At 42.0% G+C, this 21,437-nt stretch overlaps 1 protein-coding gene across 3 annotated transcripts in view; it reads left to right on the top strand.

Annotated features, from left to right (window-relative positions):
* cacna1bb (calcium channel, voltage-dependent, N type, alpha 1B subunit, b) overlaps window positions 1-19,228 on the top strand; it is a 162,882-nt gene extending 143,654 nt beyond the window's left edge. For 2 of the 3 annotated variants that reach the window (XM_041959685.1, XM_041959683.1), the window contains exons 41-50: window positions 615-720; window positions 847-954; window positions 1,730-1,839; window positions 2,407-2,594; window positions 3,862-3,991; window positions 4,076-4,186; window positions 6,557-6,595; window positions 9,068-9,332; window positions 13,670-13,893; window positions 15,134-19,228. In XM_041959685.1, coding sequence (XP_041815619.1) covers window positions 615-720; window positions 847-954; window positions 1,730-1,839; window positions 2,407-2,594; window positions 3,862-3,991; window positions 4,076-4,186; window positions 6,557-6,595; window positions 9,068-9,332; window positions 13,670-13,893; window positions 15,134-15,703 — 1,851 coding nt within the window. In that variant the 3' untranslated portion in view covers window positions 15,704-19,228. The remainder of the gene's footprint in view (window positions 1-614; window positions 721-846; window positions 955-1,729; window positions 1,840-2,406; window positions 2,595-3,861; window positions 3,992-4,075; window positions 4,187-6,556; window positions 6,596-9,067; window positions 9,333-13,669; window positions 13,894-15,133) is intronic. The other variant, XM_041959684.1, reaches the window with a different exon arrangement.
* The last annotated feature ends 2,209 nt before the right edge of the window (window positions 19,229-21,437 follow it).

The raw sequence follows: 21,437 nt of genomic DNA, 5'->3' as shown, positions 1-21,437 counted from the left end.
TGGAAGAATTTAAATATTTTAATGGCGCCGGCAGGTTTTTTTTTTTTTTTTCAAGGCAATTAGCTTGTCTGCGGCCTCTCTTTTCTCCTCAGGCCTCTAGGTCATTATTTTCAGAATGAAGACGTGCTGCTGCATGTTTCCAGCAGTAGTGAGAGCTCAGCATGTTCACAATGCTCGGCGTCTCATGTTCATCATATTTTAGCTTATAGCAGAAGTGTGCTACGCGTCCAGTCCATTTGCAACAGTCTCATAGCAACAGCAGCAGCCATAAACAGCACAGAGCTCCCTGCGTTCATCTGTGTAGAGCTGTTAGCTTCTAAAAAAGTGCGTATGGTGGGTGCACAGACTGAGGCCTTTGTATGGACTGCGATGATTATCTGACTAACCGAGTAATAGCTTGACAGAAGTTGTCATTTAACAAACAGAATTGCCAAACATTCACTGATTCTAGCTTCTCAAATGTGAAGATTGGTGTTTTTCTAAGATGTAAATTATGTAAAAGCTTCCCTTTAAATTGGCTTGTAGTCACATCTCTAGCCCAGCCTGCTTTCCCTGAACTGTTGGTTGTTTGTTCCTGGTTCATGGCCCCTCCTCTTTGCTTCCATTCCTCTCAGCGATTGGTGAAGATGAACATGCCCATTGCGGATGACAACACGGTGCACTTCACCTCCACGCTGATGGCCCTGATTCGCACGGCCCTGGAGATCAAACTGGCATCTGGTGAGAGACTGAAACTACAAAGTCCAGAGTCCCTTGCGGCCGGTCTGACGGCCCTGATGTGAATGTGAATGGTGGTGATCGCTCTGGTGCAGATTTGATGTGACATGTTTGCGGGCACGTCCCCAGGGGTCCTGGCGCAGCGTTTGAGTGACGCTGACCTGAAGAGGGAGATAAACCGAGTCTGGCCCAACCTGTCGCAGAAGACTGTGGATCTGCTGGTGACGCCACATAAATGTCAGTACTGTTTGGGTTCGACTGGACTCCACCAAGACCCAGCTGTCTGCTTGTCACTTGACTTCTTCCTGTTTGGTTTCCTAATGTTTTTCTCTTTCATCATTCATCTTTAATGAGTCCTTCATCTCTTATTTTCCTAAAAAAATAGTGTAACCAGTCCAAATGAACATGTTTAAACTATTTTCTAGATTCAAGTTCATCAATCTTTCGTATTCTGTCTTCTTTTGAGACACTGACACTCATGTCACTCATGTCTTGAGACAATTTCATTTGTTTTGGTAACTAGTTCAAGTAATCATACAACAATGACATACTGTATTTTGTATTAAAAAAAACTTTTAGGGCACATAATAGATGAAAATTGCTAAAATGGTAAGATAAGACCACTTCAGCTTGTTTCTCATTTTCATTTTCTAGATTCTAGAGAAAACTTTAAAGGAGTAATAGTTTTCTGCATGTTTGTGCACTGATTTTTATCATTAGCATTATTCTTATATACTGACACGTAGAAAATTTCAGAAAAAAAACTGCAACATTTGATGGGCAAGCAAACATAGACAGCATAAAAATGACTTGATAAGATGTGGACTGTTTACTGTGCGGTCCTTTGCATGCTGTCGTTCCAGTAAACATGACAGAACAGCTCAGTTTGCAGCCACAGTGACCAGCCCATACTGTCCATGTCCTTCTCTCTGAGTTGTGCTTTGTTGCTCATATGGCGCCATCTACTGCCCTTATGGAGGAACTGTGTCTCACTCTGCTCTCTCCTCTCCAGACAATGAGCTGACTGTGGGGAAAGTCTACGCAGCTCTCATGATCTTTGACTACTATAAGCAGAATCGTGCCAAAAGACTCCAGCAGCAGCAGTCATCAGGGGGGCCTCAGGTACAGCATGTTGTAAAGAATGTCCATGTAAAGATCTCAGACGTGATTTAGGCAGGAACGAAATGTCTTATGTGATGATATATGAATTTAAAATCTACTTGGGTATCATTTTGTGTATAAAATGATTTTCTAGTGCTAACTAGCCGGACATAACCTCATGATATTTAAGGGACACATGCATCAGGTGTCTAATTTCAAGTTTTCAGCTCATTCTTTTTAGTCTTAAGACATTACCTCCTGAAATGAGCTGAATTAAAAGATACATAATCTTGTTTTTAGCATTATTAATGCAACTTTTATCAAATGGACATCAAATCCAAGCTTTATAGTGTAATGAAATGGATCTCACAATACAGAAAGAACTTTTCTGCCCATGGAGTCAGATCATATAAGATCATTTTTTATTTATTATTTATCAAGCAAGCACCACCACATTTGACCTTGTGTTCTTATATAAACCCTCATCTAAACTGATATGGTGCTCCTTCAATGTGGACACACTTGAACCTGACTCAAATGGTCAGTGATGACTCCACTGATGACATCTGCCGATGCTCTGTCCTGCAGAGTAAGCTGGGGGCGTTGTTCCGCCCGGTGCTGCCCCTCACTCACATACTGGAAGTAGAACCACCGTTCTCCAGCCCCAGCCAGCCCCTCCCACCCCAGCCCACGCCAGAGGCGAAGCCAGAGCCACTGCCCACCACCACCATCACCACCACCACCACCACTGCCACCTCAGTTAACAGGGACATAATGTGAGTGACTGTCTTCTCTGTCATATCCAGTAGAAACATAATATATCCACAGCATGGGTGGAGCTGTCTCCATTGATACTGCAATATTATCTTCAAGTAGAAGACAATATGTTCCATAATAACTGAGTGGAATAATGATTTTCACAAATGTAAGGAAATAGAAATAGAAACTAAAATGAAGAGAAACTACCTTCAAATAGAAAATTCATACAGATATACAGTACCTTTTTTTGTCAGACATGATAACTTACAGTAAGTGAATACAGATCCCACAGGAGCCGCCGAAGATGTTCTATGGATGTAATCAAAAACTGATGCATCCTTTCCAGACAAACAGCTGTGTTCAGGTCTACAGCTACAGTGTTAGTGGGCAGGTTTGGGTGGGGAGACACGCTGCAGAAAATCTGCTGCTGCTGTGATGATGTCAGCGGGGGAGTTCATTTCACCACCGCCGGGCAAGAACAGCAAGCGGGTCCTCAGAGTGACAGGAGCACGATGTTCATGTCACAGTGTCGGTTTGACTGTGGCTTCAATTGGGGAAGTTCATTCTTTTCTCTTTCTGGAGAAGAGGATTGTTGTCGGTCAAGCAGCGAGGCGTGCCTCCACCAGGGTGTCAAACGGGGAGAATAAGAAGGATGGTCAGCAAAGCAGTGGCAGAGGAGACATGCTATGAAAACACCAACTGCACTAATGATCCGTATTTAAGGAAGCTTTATTCATGAAAAACTTTTTTTTTTTAAACATTTTAAAGGACAATTCACACTGTTTATGTTTTAGCCAGTTACTACAAGTCAACAGCAATAATTGGCAGTTGCTTACTACAATCAGCAGAAACATAAAATTTTATTTAGTTATTGTTTGAAAAGAACGCAGTGAAGACCTTTCAAATCCACCTCTACTTAAAGGGACTAGTTTCCATGAGTAGAAATATGCTTTGGGTAGTACATTTCAAGTCAATTTTCTCCCATTTTACATGCGCAACTGCAGTGATTGTGTATTGGCAGCTGCCAAAATGTGGGTAAACTCCACTCAATGCTGTGCCTGAAAGCATCATGTGTAGACACAGATGGTTCACTGAAGCTGCTGTGTGCTCATGCTACACCTCCTGTGTAGACACAGTGTCAGTCTTCAAATTGACATACGGTTCTAAGAGAAAAATACTCAGTCATACATAATCCTTGGTTATTCTTCTTCTGTTTATATCTTGTCCAACAACAATGATTAGCTGCCAATATTACAGTCAGAGCGTTTGTGTGTTCGTGTGCAGACTAAACCAGAGGAGCGCCATAAAACATTCCCAGTCCGGAGATGTTTCTCAGGCAGCACAGAGGCCCAAAGGCCGGAGGAAACTACAGAGAGGCCAGTCAGAGGATGTGCCTCATTCCACCAGACCTCAGGTACACCAGCACCAAGAAAACCCCATCATTTAAATGTTATTTTACAGTCTAACTTTCTGTGAAATCCTTGTTCTTTTTCTTCAGGAATTGGTTGAACTGAAGCAGGTGGAGAACATTTCAGACACAGAAGGATATCCGAGCCTGGAAGGCCACTGCAGAGCAGCTTCTCTGCCCCGACTCAATGCTGAGTACTACGTAAGCCCTCCGCGTTGCTATGGCTGTTGTTTCGGCGCTCACTGCAATGATCTCTTTGGTTCATTCACAGCTGTTTTGTTTGAGCTGCATTCTTGTGATAGTGTCAGGTTTGGAAAATGCAGACACTGTGGATACCTTAGATTTTTCTCAATGAAATAATCAAACAGTGGCTTCTGCAACGTAAACGTAAATGAAAAATAATAGATTAGGAAAATACTTGGGGGAAAGAATGGTGGCCGAGGTGGGGGACATTTGAAAAAGCTGAAAAAGGCTGGTGCAAAGCCGAGCAGTAGTCAGTTAGTGAAAGCGGCCGTAAGCAAACAGAAGCAGAATGGCCCTCTGTCAGTCCACATCAGTTCATCCTGCTGACCCCGACCTCGCCAGTCTGGCAATTTCACATTTAGGGAGAGGAGGAAATCCAGGATAGATGGACTCAGCAAAGTCAACAGCACAGATCTGTTGATTCATAGAATAAGAAAGCTGATGAGAAAAGCTGTCATGATGATGATGTCAGATTAAACATACCAGGTTTATTTTGTTTTTCTTGGAAAAGATGATAATTTCCCATCTTCCTGAGAGTTACAGAAAAAAATGGATTCCAGATTCAGGTTTCTGCATTATGTATGGAGCTAGAGCTGGGAAGCAATTAGCCTAGCTTACCTTAATAAGTAGTTAAAAGATACTGCAATAATTATAGCATGTCGCTCCTTCTAAAACCACAAACGTTAATTCAGCATTTCTGTTTGTATAGTGGTTGGTGTGCTTTTGAAATCTGGACCAAGCCAGGCTAGTTGTTGTCTCACAATTCCAGTTTTTATGCTAAGCTAACCAACTCCTGGCTCTAGCTCCACACTTAACGCATCCAAAGCGACATTGATTTTCTCAGAAAGATCCAACAACTAAGAATATTTCCCAAAATGCTTTACTGTTCCTCTAAGTTTATATCCCCTGTCGTGCAAATACAGACATGTAGTATATAAGAATGAAGTTATTTCAGAGAGAAAATTAGGGTTTGAACTTTATTTTTAATGAATGTTGCATCTGACAGTGTTGACACTTACAGCAAATCAAGCGCGAAAGAAATTCAGTGGAAAACCAGAAATGATCACGTGGTGCCGAAATATCGTTTGAAGGTGGAGAGCCTGCTGTCATCCACAAGTCCTGATGTTTAACTGTCCTGTCAGATGAGTCACATGGAGCAGCTCATGCAGTCATTTTGTGTTTTGCACTAAAATAGAAAACTACATGATAAACAGATGCTGGATTTATAGATTGAAAATGTTTTAAATGTTTTTTTTTTGTTTCCCTCTGTTATGCAATAATTATAAAACTTAATATTATCGTTCATCTTTTTATATTTCATACAATATTCACAATCACCAACAGGATCTGATCCAACAGTTGAGAGTGACCTTAGTAATCCTTTGATTTTTATGACTGTCACTTACTGTCAGCCATGTTTGCATCATTGACTTTGTTACTGTCGTTTTCTGAGTTCCTGTAGTTGTTCTTGTCTGCTGCGTAAGGATGTCATGTCGGGATGATTTTTCTGTCTCTCATTGCTCTGTTTCCTGGATTGTCTCACCCGTCTGATCTTGTCCGGTTAGCTTCGCTGTTCGCCTGTCTCTGTCTGTTGTCGTCTGTCTCTCTCCCACGACACTTAACATGTGCTTTCCTTATGTTTATGTTGCATTTTGTTCTCTCGCTCTCTCTTTAAAGGATGAGGCTGGCGTTATTCTGCATTTTTGTTAGTGTCAGCAAATCCTATCAAAGGACCAAAACCAGCAATGTGTGTGTCCAAGTCTCAGTACCTTGTGGTTTCCCAGTCCTACCCCTGAGGAAGTAATGCTTTAAAAGCAGCTCACAAACATACACTTCTATAAAATTATTTCTAGTTAATACTTAATATTTCATTAAAGAGCTGAGTTAGTTGCCATTTACTCAAAAAGCTGAAAATAGTTTTGTGGACTATTTTTAGCGGCGGATTAATACACATTTGGTGTTGTAGTGAGTATTTACAGCAGCAGGTTGCTGTATGTGGGAGATGAGTAAAAATAAACTACAGCATGCATGAGTTCATGGTCACAAAGTGCAGCAGCGTGGCTCACTGGTGTGTTTTTAACAGTTTTTGAGCTCTGTGGCACAGCAAATCAGATCTGTCAGGCTTTGGATACACAGACAATACTTCTTAGTAGGATCAACACATTATTGGTTTGGGTCTTTTCATGTGATTTATTGACAATGAGAAAATACAGAATATCTGCAGCCTTATCATTAGTAGCCTCTCCTCTTCTGTTCTCCCTTTCTCCTAATTTCGATGCCCACTGCTAATGTTTTGCCCACCTCCCTCTTGTGTGTGCTGTCTGATAGCGGAGCCACCCTCGCCACGCCCCTGGGACCCACCTGGCAGTATGTACCACCTGTTGTACCACCTCTCTCTTCTTCTTCTTCTTCTCCTCCTCCTCTCGTCCTCTCCCTCTTTTTCCTCTCCTCCTCTCATGTCTGTGTTTGCCTCCATGTGCTCCTCTCATCTCAGCGCAGAGCTCACACCATCCAGCCATCATGGACAAAGTGACCCTCCCACACATACAGTATACACTGGTCATTCCATGAAATTCCTGATAGTCACATCACACGAAACACACAAATTCACATTATCCACCAAACTCAGCCATCCCTGGAAAAGTATCCAGAGCAGTAGTCCAGTGTATCCAGGGTATGTCAAGCACTCTGTCCTGCTTTCCAGCCATTAACTACAGCAGTGCAGTACTACACTTTGGTAAACTGTGGTGGTGTGTACGTGAGTGTCGTTATGCAGTAACGTAGTAGTGTGTAGTTTTTCTGTGAGTCGGTGTGTGATTGTTCAACAAGGCAGGGACAGTACTGCTGCTTTCTTGCTTTGAAATAACTATTTACTTTCTAACACACCACAAAAACCCATCCAACCTTATCTATCATTTGATGTTACTTCTTAAAGTGGTCTTAAAATCTTATTTTTCATAACAAAAGCAAACTGAACAAGTCTGATTTATCTCTATTCTGAATATACTATAGTGTTCCTTTGATTAATTTCTCTTTCAGGGCTTTGAAAGGGATTTTGTTTTTGTTATAAAGAGCATATTATGGCGTTTATCTAAAAAGTAAGATTTTAAGACTGCGTACTAGATAACATGACTTGGTAATATGAATCTTCTTCTCTTCTCTTCTGCAGTGTTGTGTGATATTGTTGTCCCTGACTGTAGCTACAGGCTAGGCTGTGGGGTAGGAACAAGAGGAACAGCACAACCACCCTAAATCTGTCTGTGATAGAGCAAATGAGAAAAAAAGTAGTTCATTAGCATGTCATCTGTTATTTAGTAACTTTTCAAAGTTCCTTATAGCAGCGTGATTAAATGCATTTTATTACTGGATGTCACAGTTTGTAATCTACATAAATACATTTGGAAACTGACTTCTGGAAAAACTATTGACTGCTATACAGTAACCAGCAGGTGGGGTGGTAACTTAGCTGCTGTTCCAGTTCCCTACCACATCAGTTTGTTACCTGATAGCTGTACTGGTCAGTACGATAAGAATTAGGTGGGGTGAGTGTCAATGTCCTCAAAGCATTAATCAAAGTGTCAAACGCTGGAGAGAAATTGGTTTTAAGAATTTTAAATGAATACACTTTACTTAAAGCCACTATAATCAATGGTTAATAAGAGAAATGTATCAAATGATGATGTGAAAACAGCGTGAGCGGGGTCGTTCATAACGACAGATTATTATCATCCAGCTCTGCAGCTCTCAGCTTTACGGAGCTTTCTAATCGTGTTCAGCTCATTTTGTCATCGTGTTGTCAGCACTCTAACCACTCTGATAACCTTGTTTTCGGATGCGACAGGCAGCTGCTTTTAGCAAAGAAAACTCCAAAAACCCTGTGTGCACTACCTGCTTAATACCAGACAGCAGGCGGACACAGAAGCAACCAGCTGGTGAACATAGTGGAGCACTTAGCAGCTAAAGAGTCACATATTTCTCTCAGGAGTTGGTAGAGACCAAAAACAGAGGTAAAAGAGAGTGAATAGTGGTCTTGTATTAATCAGGTGGTCAGAGATATTAATCCAAATTAATGATAACGCTGCTCCGTGACTGCACTGGATGTGTAAATAAGCAACTGTTTGCCAACAAGTTCACCATATCAATTTAAAGTGTCGAACAGCTGGTTTCTTTTCATGACCTACATCCATTTCAGTCCATACAGACCATCTAAAATCAAACATGGTCAGCTGGAGTGTTCCTCTCCACCAGTAGGCTCAGTGCTGTCACTAGAAACTATATTAGAAAAATTCTCTAGTCTAATTTATAGAATTCCTTCCATTCAGTGAGTTTTCAACTTCATTACCATAATGAATGTTATGATGCCTGAGCAACTGAAATGTTCCCATTCCCCGTGATAGCAATCCAGCCTAAAAGTAGGTGCAACACGATGTATTGGTTAGCAAGCGTTCGCTGTTTCCAGAAAGATTGCACTTCTTTCCAAGGTTAGAAGCAGCATGCTGAAAAAGTGAAAAATGCCACAAAGGCCAAAGTCAACACCCCACCTCTTCTTTGTTCACTAGCAGAGGTTTCTGCTAGCTTACACATTCTTTAAGTTTTGGAACGGTAAGTATTCAAGCTCTGTCACACATCTGTGTTCATTCTTCTCAAACTCTTCTGTGCCTGGAGAAGAACGGGTTGAACGTCGATCTTAAGACAAAAGGTTGCCGTCCACTGGTTGTGTCTTTTGTATGTTGTAGATATTTTGGTGATCCGGTACAAGTGGTTTGGGTAAAACTACCACAGCCGCCCCTCTGCCCTTCCTTTTCCTCACACTTCCCCACGCTTCTCTTTCCCTCTCAGCCGATTGTCGACCTCAGTCCCATAAGACGCTCTGCATCCTCGCTGACGCAGCAGCATCGCCAGGAGGTCGGGCTGAGGGAGTATGACCTGGAACGGCCCGGCTTGGCCCAGTCCTCAATAGGGTCAGGGCAAATCCAGGGCCAGGACCGAGCCCACCACCACCACCACCACCATCGCTGCCATCGACGCAAGGACAAAGACAAAGAGACAAGGAAGCAGAAGTCGCTGGATAGAGCTGCGTCAGTGCAACCGTCCAGCACTGTTGGTGAGGAAAAAAAACTCATGTTATGATGAATAAAGATTTTGAATTGACACAGTGGATTCTGACGCTGGTCGTCTATGCAAGTAGCGTGTTATGACACATATTTACATTTATTTTTAGGTGATGTTCTCGACTAGTCTTAGTAACTATGATGGGAGCATAACAGGAAGCCAGGTGACAGAGAATAAAGAGCAAGAAAGTCTGCTTATGGAGGAGGATGGGTGGATGGAGGGGTCAAATACACGCAGGACATTCACCCAAGAGACCAGTTCAAGTCCCATGTGAAACCAAAAATCAACGTTGACCTATTTTAACTTACATAACAGACCTAAGTAACATCACATACGTAACAGTAACATACTTATTTTAACACAAATCATAAACTCCACCAAGCAGTTTTGGTGTCTGAAACTAAGCAAACAGTGACCTTTAACCACGTGACGACAAAGATCAGGTATGCCTGTCACTGCAAATCTCCAACGGCCATATACGTATTTAGCTCTGGGAAGAGTCACTTACGTCGTTTTGGGAGTAATTGGTCATCATCAATCAACCCATTCAGTCATTTAGATAACGTGTTGCACAGAACGTTAGAACACAAGGTAAATTCTAAGGTCATGTTCAGACTGGAATCAGCAAAAATGCAGCCCTCTAATTCATATCAATGACACATGCACCTGGACAAAGGTTGTCCAGCAAGTTTTTTAAATATGGCTAAACAAGCTAAAAATAAGTGACTGACTCCTTTCCAACTGCCAGTAGATGAATTTGCCTTTGTTTTTTTTGTTTTGTTTTTTTTGTTTTTGTTTTTGGTGTGTTTGTGTGTGTATGTGTGTGTTATGTTCTACGTCAAGTACACACCAGAAAACAAAGGAACCAAAGAAAGCAGCATGGAGGCCAGTTCTTACTTTTTTCTATCTTTTATGAGGTGATGATGAGATGGAAAGGAAGCATAACGAGTTCACAGTTCTGTTTGATATCAGGCAATATAACGCTAGAAAAGGGTTGAAAATTAGCACGTCCACCTGGGTGTCGTGTTTTCCATGACTGTCGATCAGAGCTGGAGAAGATGAATACTTCACAGCGTCATTTGACCCGAGAATTAATGGCAAATATACACTTTCCCACTGAAGACAAAAGCTTTTTAAAAGTTTTTTATCCACAGCTAAACAGGCTTTAGTTGAACCTAATGATATTCAGTATCTACTGTAACTTTTGTAATTCTATAAAAAGATTCCAAGCCACCAACAGCCTCTTTCACAGAGTGTGAATCTCTGGAAACCACACAAATTTCAGTGAAACAAGTCAAGTATAGCCCATTTTTAAAGCTCTGTGGAGTGAGACTTTAACTCGTGAAATTAGAAATAATACAATCTTCCTCTTTCTAATAAAAAACTGAATTCAAAAGACATGTTTCCTGCTCAAGAGAATCTTAAGAAAGTGCGATGTGTCCTTATGCTGTAATTACCACTTGTTTCCACGGTGGCTGCTCTTCAGCAAATGTTAATTAGTCGTGCTTCACATGCTTTGTTACATCCTCCAGGACTCACCTAACACTAATAAGATGTAAAAGTTTAGCATTTTACTACAACCACTGTATGTCATCACGTAGACCTTAAAACTCATGAACAAAGAATTTTTAAAAAGTCCATTAAGGGGGCACATATTAGGTTGTTGAGAGATTAACTCATTTAACACGGCAATATTAATTCATATAATACAGCGAGGAGAGTATCCACTGAGAAACTTGGCATCACTTTCATGGAGAGACAGTGACAGCAGGCCAGGCTCTCCTACTAGATCACTAACGTCGCTGCAGAAATTCTTTATAGGATTAAAGTTCCATGATCGGGTTATGTAGGTGAAGGGGTTTCTGCTGCGCTTCAGCCCGGGATTTTACATGTCAGGCTTTCCATCTGATTAGCAGAGAGAGTTGTGAGCTCTTGGAGGAAAATCTGCTTTGCTGGGGATTTTCTCTCTCTCCCTCCCTTTTCCTTTTTCCCTCCTTTGTTCCCTCTGGCAGAGACAGTTACATTCATGAAACGTAGACCGAGCTCTCCCATAAGCACTGTGGACACTGATCTGTCCACAGACTTCACATGTACAGCTGCAAAATTAAGCTGTGCCACATTAAGAGGAAGGCTTTGTCTTGTTTCACACACAAACACGCTCGTCCTTCTAACTTCTCACATACAGTAAATCCTCTCACACACATTGTATATCCCTCTGAATTCCCCTTTTAATACTTCTGACATGCATGCAGGGTGCAGCAGCAGTCGTTGGCTGTTTGTCATGAATGAAGTCAGGTCTACCACTCAAGCCGAACTTTGGATTCATCTGTAAAAATGTCAGAAATAAAGATAGAGTGTAGAGTCAGAGCACTTGCTGGTGGGAGGCACTAAAATAAGTGATTCTGACATATTACATCACTTGCTGTAAAGGACTGTACCATCACTTTTGAATATTTTTCCCACTGATATACTGAGGAAGCTTTTGCAGAGGACCTTTATCAATAGAAATGATAGAATGTTGTCCTCTTCTTGTTGGATGATCAGTGTTCTTTCCCACATAGTGTACAATGAAGAGTGCAATTTTTATCTCCTGTATTAAAATGATAATCTGCCTCAAGCTATTTTAAGGTAAAGCGAGTAGCACGAAAATGAAGGATATCACCATAGTCTAGTATAGACATGTTGGTTGACTATACAGTCATTTTCCTGTCCTCAAGACAAAAACATGGATTATTCAGATATGAGAAAGCCATTTTTATCTTTAGCTTCAATGCTAGTTGCGCCACATGCTGTAAGATGTAAGGTTCAACGCTGTCAATTTCAGTACCATAGACTGCTCTCGCATGGCAGCCATTTTCCTCTGACATCACACTCAGGGTGGGAAGTTCAAATGCTCTTATCAAAAGGATAATTTAGTACTGCTGTGTTCTAGGTTGCAAGTCATGCAAACTTGCAAACATGTAGAGACCGAAAATGGACGAAAATGGAAAATGTCAATGAGGTCTATTTAGTGTATGGATGGCAGGGAGATGCGAACTGGAATTATTGATTCACAAGAATAAAAGCCATTTTGTCTTGTCAGCATTCAGCACATGCTTGAGCTCATGCAGAGATGTCTGAAGAATGTTTAAAGGCAGATGGTTATGTTGATAGAGCTTGAGATGAAGAGGAGCCAAATGCAAACGTAAATAAGTTGAGTACCCAGCACAGAACCTTGTGGTACTCCTTATTTATGCTAAAGGAGGTTGGTTTGAGATCCTCAGTACAGATTACCTGTGTTCTATCAGACAAATACACATGAAACCAGTTCTGAGCAAAAACATCCAAACCAGGTACCCATGGTGGTTCATTCAAGGATGCTCGGATACCTCACATTTCAGAGTCAGCTGACTAAATTCACATGATTCTTTTAACACCTTTTTAACACCATGTTGGTGTATTGTTTTTCCTTTAGATTAGATTTTAGGATACTCAGCCGGCTCTTAAATCATACATACATAAATGCATCACCAAGAATGATTTTCAAAATAGAACCTGAAAGTATCAGTGACATAAATTTGACCAAAAACAAAGGCAGAAATGTGATGGATTACCTATTTCAGGCAAGTTCCAAGACTTTGCAAGTTGATTCTCATAGTGTATGGAAAATTAGCAACATTACAAGACAGATTAATGCAACTCAATACTTTCAGGGGTCGAGGGTCATGGTCACAGTCTTTGTTTGCCATCAGGGGTCGTCTGCTAGAGCGATCAGAGGCTGAGAGCTGGTGGCAGGGTGTTTTTTGTGTTAACACTGGAGGGCAGCAGCTGGGCTTTATTGCTGAGATAAAAGGCCACAGTGGACAGGCACAGCACAGGGATTTATGGCTACGTCTCGGTGAGATAGCAGAACATCCAGCAGCACCCTCTACATCAGAAACAGCAGGAGAATGACGGAGAGTTTCGCCCCTCGAAGCCCGTCGTTCCTGAGGCAGATCCGACACATCAGGATGATGAATAGGCTTCTGTGTTTCTGTCATCGCGGTTTTAATCTGAAAACTGGAATTACTCCAGCACTGAAGACAGTAATTTCACCACAGTGCTTTGCTTCATGCCTCACAACCAACATCCACACACACACATAGATCAGCCATTCGCCTTTAATTAGAGGTGTAATAGAAGTATTGTGGAACAATGGCTGATACGACAAAGCAGACTTCAGACGTGACATCAAATTCATGTTTTCTTCCTCAATCCAAAAGTGCTGAACAGGTGATGAGTGACAGCTAAACCGTGCACTGTATTTTCTGCCCGCTCTTCTTCATCTAAACTGACGGCACCACCCTCCAGGTTCGTTCACCGACCCTTCAGCCGAAGGCCTGTCCAGAGAACGAGCGAGGGAGCGGGACCGCAGCCGGCCTCACGAGAGGAGGCACCACTCCTCAGCAGGAGAGAAACAGCGTTACTACTCCTGTGAGCGCTACGGCAGCAGGGAGCAGTGCCACACCAAGTCGGCCGGTCCCAGTCGATCCACGTCTCCCGGAGAGGGACAGGACGCCGGTTTGTTCAAACAGGTGAGTTACCTGTTACCACCTAGCGTGTCCTGCACACCCCGCCATCTTTGGACAGTGAGACATGTCTCGTTGTTTCGGCTCTGTAGGGTGTTCTCATCCATACTTGAACAGAGTTGCAATCAGTGTCCTTTTTCTTCAGTGGCCCCTAATTTTAGGACAATGCAGCTGAAGAATGATTCCAAAGAGAAACCACATCAAGATCTTATGATATGCATAACAATTTGTTTGTGTTTTCTGTGACTGCATTTAGAGCTTTTTTCACTTTGCATATGCAGCACATATTGAATATTCTCTTAAATCTATTTTGTTTTGAATATCTGTCTTGTTTTTATGTATATTTTTTCATGACAGAATAAAACCAAACCTAACTGTCAACAAAATCTCAACAACAACATCGAGATATATAAAAACGGCTACAATTATTGCGCTGAACTGTTCAAATTAAAGATGATGGATGATGCGTGTGATTGGGTGTGCTCAGAAATGTGTGACCACAATGATGTCACAGTGCGCTGACTCATCCTGAAGTACACTTCTGCTTCTGTTAAACTATTGGAGGTCAACAAATAGGTTTTCAGGGGGTGTTAGGTTGCTCTTTACTGTGTTTTGTAGAGACCAGATGAGAATCTGTGAAATTTGTTACCAAGTGGGCGTGGTCATGTGGCCATGGTGGGCGCGGCCTCCTGGACATTAAATTCTTTTTTTTTCTTTCCGATCAGAACATTTATTATACTTTAATCAGATCTGGCTCAAACCATTTCAACTTTTGCATTGCTGCTTTCCAGAATCCTTCAAAACATGCTTCAAAATGCTTTGTTTGGATCTAATATGGCAGCAATGATCCATGGGTATTTTCTTCCCCACTCCTTATGATGAGGAATGGATGTTGACCAGGTCCCAGGACACGGGGCTTCATTTCAAAGATGAAAATGTTTTAATTCAACAACGTTATAGGTCTGCGTTGTGCCATTTAGCCATAGTTCATTTAGGCTGCAGACTTCAACATTTGAAAAGAACGTACTCCTGCAGTCCCTGCTGCAGCCAATGGAGAGCCAGAACAGTGGCCAACACCAAAAGAGTGTTTCATTTTTAATAAAGCTATAATTAATCAAAATTTAGGGTTAGTATAATTTTTGGGACAAACAGGACAGCACATCTCCAACGAGATATTACATTTTTCCCCACTAAAATTCTTCCTATTGACCCATCTTTTGCCATTTACTATATATTGTTTCCTCAGCATGGTAGCAGTGTGGTTAAAGCCGGCCCTGTAACGCTTCCGTCTGGTTCGAGCACTCCAGGCCGCGGTCGCAGGCAGCTCCCGCAGACGCCCCTTACCCCTCGTCCTGCTGTGGCCTACAAGACCGCCAACTCCTCCCCTCTTCCGTCCAGTGCCAGCACTGCTACAACAGGGCTCCAGACTCGCTTCAGCCGTGGCCTTTCAGAGCACGATCGCTTATACGGGGGTTACGACGAGACCCCGATGCCGGTCACCCGCATCGGCTCGGACCCTAATTTAAACCGGCAGCCGCAGGTTGCGTCTCAACGGGCCGTCCTTGACGAGACAGAGGACTTCCAGGACACTGTGAGCAGCCACGCAGGGGGGCGCTCTGACAGAACCGCCGCCTCCACCACAGCCTCGGCTTCTCACGGAACTGCTGCTGCGCCCGTCACGGCGCCCACCACGCAGGGCCGGGCGGGGGTGGTGCCTAATGGGTACCACTTCACCCTCGGGGTCAACTCTGCTTCTGGGCCCGGGAGCCGAGGAACAGGAAGTCTCAGGGAGAGAGAGGAGGAGGACTGGTGCTAACATGGCAGAAAACTGTTAGCTGAGGATGGGGCAGCTTGTCAGTGTTGTACAGCGCTCATGTCAGATCCAGTGAGCCAATAGGAAGCCAGCGGATTCATGCAGAAGGAAAGCGATGAGGAAAAAGCCAGTGGAAAGTGCTGTAAAAGGGGATCAGAAACCATTCCAGCTTCGTCTGGTTACTCTCCTTTTTATATAAGAAACTCTTTAAGGAAAAAAGACACTGATGACTTTTTCTACCCCCGTTACTTGCACTGAAATTAAAGCACATGTGAAGACCCTTAAGTGTTTTGCCTTGGCCAGTAAAATCAGTGTTGGAGCAGAAGACAAAAAGCCAAAATCTCCTCATTCTTAAAGTGAAACTATGAACTGTGTTTCAGACTGATCTGAACGCCTCATTGCTGGTATTAACATGGCTGCTCGCAACACTGTTTTTATTTTTGTATGTTTTCATTTTCTTTGTGTTTGCCATGTAGGTGAGAGAAGAGTTTCAACTTGATCATATTGATGCAACCACCAAATTATTTTCCTGTTTTGATGAGCTATCGCTGAATTCTGACCAGATCTTAGCCGAGCATATTGATTTACTGTAAGTCTTAAACTTCTGCCATGACACCAGACAGACACAGTGAGTAATGTAACAAAAGTTAAATAATTGGATGGGTTAGAGTAGGTCTGCAGTCCAGTTTTCAGATCACGTTTTTGTGAATTGTACCAGATGTAAATTTTTTGAGTGCATGTAGGGACCAGATATCTCTTTTGTTGACGTTGTGTGGAGAAATACTAAGTGCCTCGTTTTCCAAGATGTATTAAGATGCAGTCTGGTCAGATGGACTTGTATGTACCCAGCTGAGAAAAAGTGTCGAGAACAAAGTTTGAATCTTGTATAATGGTCAGAATGCAAAAAAAACAACACTTTTTTTCGTACTGAATCTTGTGGTAGGTAAGTCCGAATTACAGATCCAAAGTAAGAAATGTAGTGCATGCCAGGGTCTTGAACTTGTCAAAACAAAAAAAAAAAAAAAAAAATAGCATATGTACTTTTGCTTATGACTGTGTGGTAAACATTTGCCTTTCTCTTTCAAATATACTGCCAGTCAGTTGGTAGAAATGGTCTCTGAATGGAGAAAAGTGCCATTTTTTGCTTTCTAATCAACAAACGTTTGTCATGTTCAGAAACACCTCCTCAAGCATACAGTATATCTCTCATCTCTGCCATATTTGCCCAGCTTTCAGGGGCGTCCTGTCTTCTTATCTCTTTCCTCTGAGAGCAGTATAGTGTGAGGTTTTGTAGGAGAGGCTACCTGTCTGTGCATCCACAGGTACAATAACGAGTTGTGTTGTTGCTGCTGACTGTTGACTTAAAGTAGGGCTATGCAACAAGACGACACTCCATCCGCCCTGTAGCTTTACCCTCCTGGATTCTCCAGGTTCAGGCTTAAGTGTGACTGCAACCAAATTTTACATATTATGTATGAAGAGTTGTAAATTGTATTATATGATGTACAGTTAACTGACAACACACACTGAGGCACAAATGGTATCAAAGCTGATGTATGTGAATCACAGGGCATTTTGAAGTTGACTGCATGATGCCCACTCAGATAGAACCACCCAAAATATAAAACTGTCTTCTTTCCAGACTTGGGTCAAGTTGTATTTTCAAGTAATTTTCTTTTTTTTTTTAACTTGCTCAGTTCAGCAGGTTGAACTAATATTTTCTGTCATGACTAGAGCTCGACACAAGCCTAAAACATCAGTACCAAGCCTGTGCCCATGTTCTTCAGAGCTGACCACACTGAACTGGTGCTGCCAGATTTGAGACCCCACACCCGAGGTTATATTCTGCTACATTTTCTTCCATTTGTGACTGTTAGCGTGCCAGGCTCTCATTATGCTCTGACTCTTTAGCCTTAAAGGATGAGGTCTTGTTCTGCAATCTGTTGTTGTCAACAAATCCCATGACAAGACCAAGACCAAAAGGTCCTGGTTTGTCTTTGAGTATTTTCAGATTTCCCCACCCTGTCTGCGGCACTCAGCTCAGGCCCACTGGTTGCCACTGAAAATGTAAATCTTTTTTTTAAATCATATCCATGGTAATAAAGTAACACGCCCCTACTCGTGTTTGTGGTACTCATGTCCAAGCTTGTTGGTTCCCACTGATGACAGAAATCTTTAAAAACTTGTCCTGAATAAATGTTTTCATTTTAAAACATGCTCAGTAATTTCCTAAAACAGCTGGGATTGTTTTAAAAAGTTACTTGAACAGAGTCATTTTCAGGTAAATGGTGCATTATTTGTTATTTTCAGCAGCGGAATTGAATACTCAAGCGATTCCTTATGGAAAGGTCTGTGTTCATGTCAATGAAGCAGCATGTCACCCACTGCAACACTGTGGCCAATTGATGTGCTTTTAATAGTTTTTTAGGAACAGTAAAGCTCACGAGGAATAATAGAGATGTAAGATACTTAATGTCAGGTTTTGGATACACAGGCAGTACTTGATAGGAGGATCAATTCATGCTTTTTTCATGGTATTTGTTGAAAATAAGCAAAATACAGAAAATCACTAAGCTTAACCTTTAAAACACTTGATACAGCTAATGATGAAATTAGTTAATTGGCCAAAGAACAAGTTCATATCTTTTGGTGCAGATCCAGGACTCATTTGAATAAAACAACTGTTGCACACACAGATTATCAACCACTATGAGAATTTTGAATCAATTATTTCAATCATTAGATCAAAATAACTGATTTCAAGGTCTTTCTAAATCTCATGGTGTTCTTTATATTGTCTTAAACAAGTTTCTGAAAGTGTGACTTATTTGCAAATATTACTTGATCCAAGTCTAATTACCTCCTCATGTTTTGATTTTGCTTCCTGTTGTCTCATATCTGTGCAAACTGTCGATGGATCATGTAAAAGGAGACATTTTAGACTTTGAGCAGGAAGGCCTGCGGGCGTGGCTCTGTTCTTTATACAGGTAAAGTAATGGATTGCTTGTTGTCTTATGGTCTTGAAACGTTTCTGTAAGTTGCCATATTGGAGCAGAGCTTTGTGTTCATCTAGATTTAACATTTTCAGACCTCTGACAAGCTCGACACAAACAGGATGCCAGGTTTTTCCTCTCACAGTTTTACTATGGCTGCCCCCTCTGGACGTGTCCTGTTTGCATGTTCTGAAATGAAAATGTGCATGTGCAAAAAAAAGAGGCATTGTTTGACTTCATTCAGTCCACGATTTGTACAATTTGTTTCCTGGTTGTATTTTCCGATTATCTAAACACATGATGTATCTGTTTCAGGTGAAAAAAAAAGAAAGAAAAAAAAAACGAGCTTGAATAACATTTTCTCAAAGAACCACCAAAGTGGAAACAAGGATCTTTCTCAGAAAAGTTGTTCTGGAGTGGCTAAATCCTTCGCTGCCTGATCTGTTACTTGACTGTCTCTCCCACAGTCATTTTGACTGTACCTATAGATTTTGTATGATTATAAGTCCTTGAATAAAGAGGTATGATTATGGAATTGCAAGATGTAGATGCCTGGAGAGTGCACTGAAATGTCTTGTGATTAGCTTTGGGTTTTGATGCATTTTATTGAATCTAAATCCTGGACTGAATTCACATTCCTTATACGCTCCTGTTAGCTGTGGCTTTCTGCATTTTTTAAGTGACACTGATTATGAATAACTTAATACGGGACTATTAAAACACAAAGTCAACATTTAAAAACAAAGCCTGAGGGTTATTCTAGGATAAAATGGCTACATGTATGTTTTCTAGATTGCTTTTTGCCAAAAAAGGGGGGTAAAGGTTCAATCGGAGACCAAGAACCAAGAACCTTTATGTTTAATCGACTGGAAAGTGACTCAGATGAAAACAGAAACCCAAGTCTACTTGTGAAAGACACATATAGTCTAATTCCTCCACTAGACAAGTTACATGTGGCTCATAAACTAGAGTTTGTGTTTGTCATGAAGTTGCTATGTTGACATGTCTCACTATAAACCCAGTGAACATAAATTTCCAATTGTCTGCCCTCCGGGAACACAGTATGCAGTAAAAGTTACTTCTGTCCTTTAACTGATATTATTGCAATTGGGAAGCGAGCAAAACGTTTGATCTGTTAACTGATATTAAAGGAGCACTCCACTGATGACATGATGAGGATGCCTGTGAAAACAGTTGTATAAAGTCTGTCAAGTCTGACAAAATAATCCCACTGATTTCATCAGATTGAAGCTCCTATAATCAATATTTTTGGATGAAAAATGATTCGCACGACTACCATCCCTCATGGTGATGACCTCACAGAGAATTAGATCATGTGACTCCTCATTGGTCACTTAGCGACAGTAAATGTTGTCTCATGCTGCAGTATAATCAGACTGGAGTGATGACAGGTCCGAAGAGACGGATCAATCTTTCCTATCAAAACTGAACCATTTGCAGAAGAGTTGCAGCCAGGCTTTAAACAGCGAATGGGCGGAGGCCGTGCAGGATTTTAATTGGTCCGCATTAGAGGAAAGGGGCGGGGCCTCGGCTGGCTCGTTTGGCGCCTCAGTGATGGGATGCAGCTGCAGGAGGAGAGAAGCAGCGGCTGCCTGACGAAGAGGAGGAGGCGGAGGAGAGGTGAAGAGGATGAGGAGTTAGTGAATGTCAGTGCAAGTTCAAGAAGACGATGTGCTTTGAGTTTTGAGCAAAGAGAGCCGCAGTGGAGCTGCTGTTATACGCAGAACTCAGCTGACCTGTCTGCTTTGCGTGGCTTTAAACCTTTGATTAGAAAGTTGGTTAAAGATGTTCGGCTGGTGGTTGAAGTGGACAATCTGCCTGCTGGGGCTCATAACGACAAGCAGCGTCTCACCTGACGACGCGCCGGTGGACTCTGGAGGGGGGTCAGGCTCCGGGATGCTGCCGACAGGTAAGCGAGGTGTTCGCACCTGTAAGTATAAATGTAACGCGCAGGTTCGCTTCAACACGCGGTTTTCACCATGAAAGCTGCGTCAGATTCAAAAGAACTTTCTGTCTAATGCTAGATTTACACTTCAAAATGCAGACGGGTCTGATTCAGTGTACTGATCAGTTCCTTTGATTGAACAGGTTTCATAACATACTCTTTAGACTGAATCCACAGCTGTTTTATGTATACTGGGTTTTGAGCTCATAATTAAGAAATCTATCTATTCTTATGGACAATAAACCTTTTCCCTGTAGACTTAAACGCCTAAAAATCCACCAGAAAACACCTGTGAGGCCTCTTTAACACCCAGTCCCAACAAGTAGAAGTCAGATGTGATCAGCTCCAACTGACACATCTGACTTCTACATCTGACTTCACATCTTTTGCTCAGTGCAGTCTGTGCCCAGATGAAACTCCTCTCCTCAGCCCCGTCCCTCAGCAGCCCCTCGGCCCGTCCGGCCCTTGATGCTGCAGCCCTCTTTAAGTTCCCCTCTCCTCGCTCCATGCTGCGAGAGCGAGCCCCAAACACTTGTAAACTGAGCGGAGGACTTTGTTTGGCCAGCTGCGAAGACTGAATTCAGACCACAATGAAACAATGAGGCTTCAGCTATTTTCACTGCAGCCCAGTCGCATTTAATGGCTCTCTCTTCAATTAGTTTAACAGCTTCTCAAGAAAAGGAATTTTTAAAAAAAACACACAAATTACGAATTGTTTTGAAGCACATTTGTAAATCAAATTAGCAGCCTGCTGATATTTCTTCAGCATCAATCGCCT

The sequence above is a fragment of the Chelmon rostratus genome, chromosome 19 (assembly GCF_017976325.1).
Source record: "Chelmon rostratus isolate fCheRos1 chromosome 19, fCheRos1.pri, whole genome shotgun sequence".
NCBI classification, from domain to species: domain Eukaryota; kingdom Metazoa; phylum Chordata; class Actinopteri; order Chaetodontiformes; family Chaetodontidae; genus Chelmon; species Chelmon rostratus.
The sequence above is the reverse complement of the archived record's forward strand: the minus strand, read 5'-3'. Positions and strand labels throughout refer to the sequence as shown.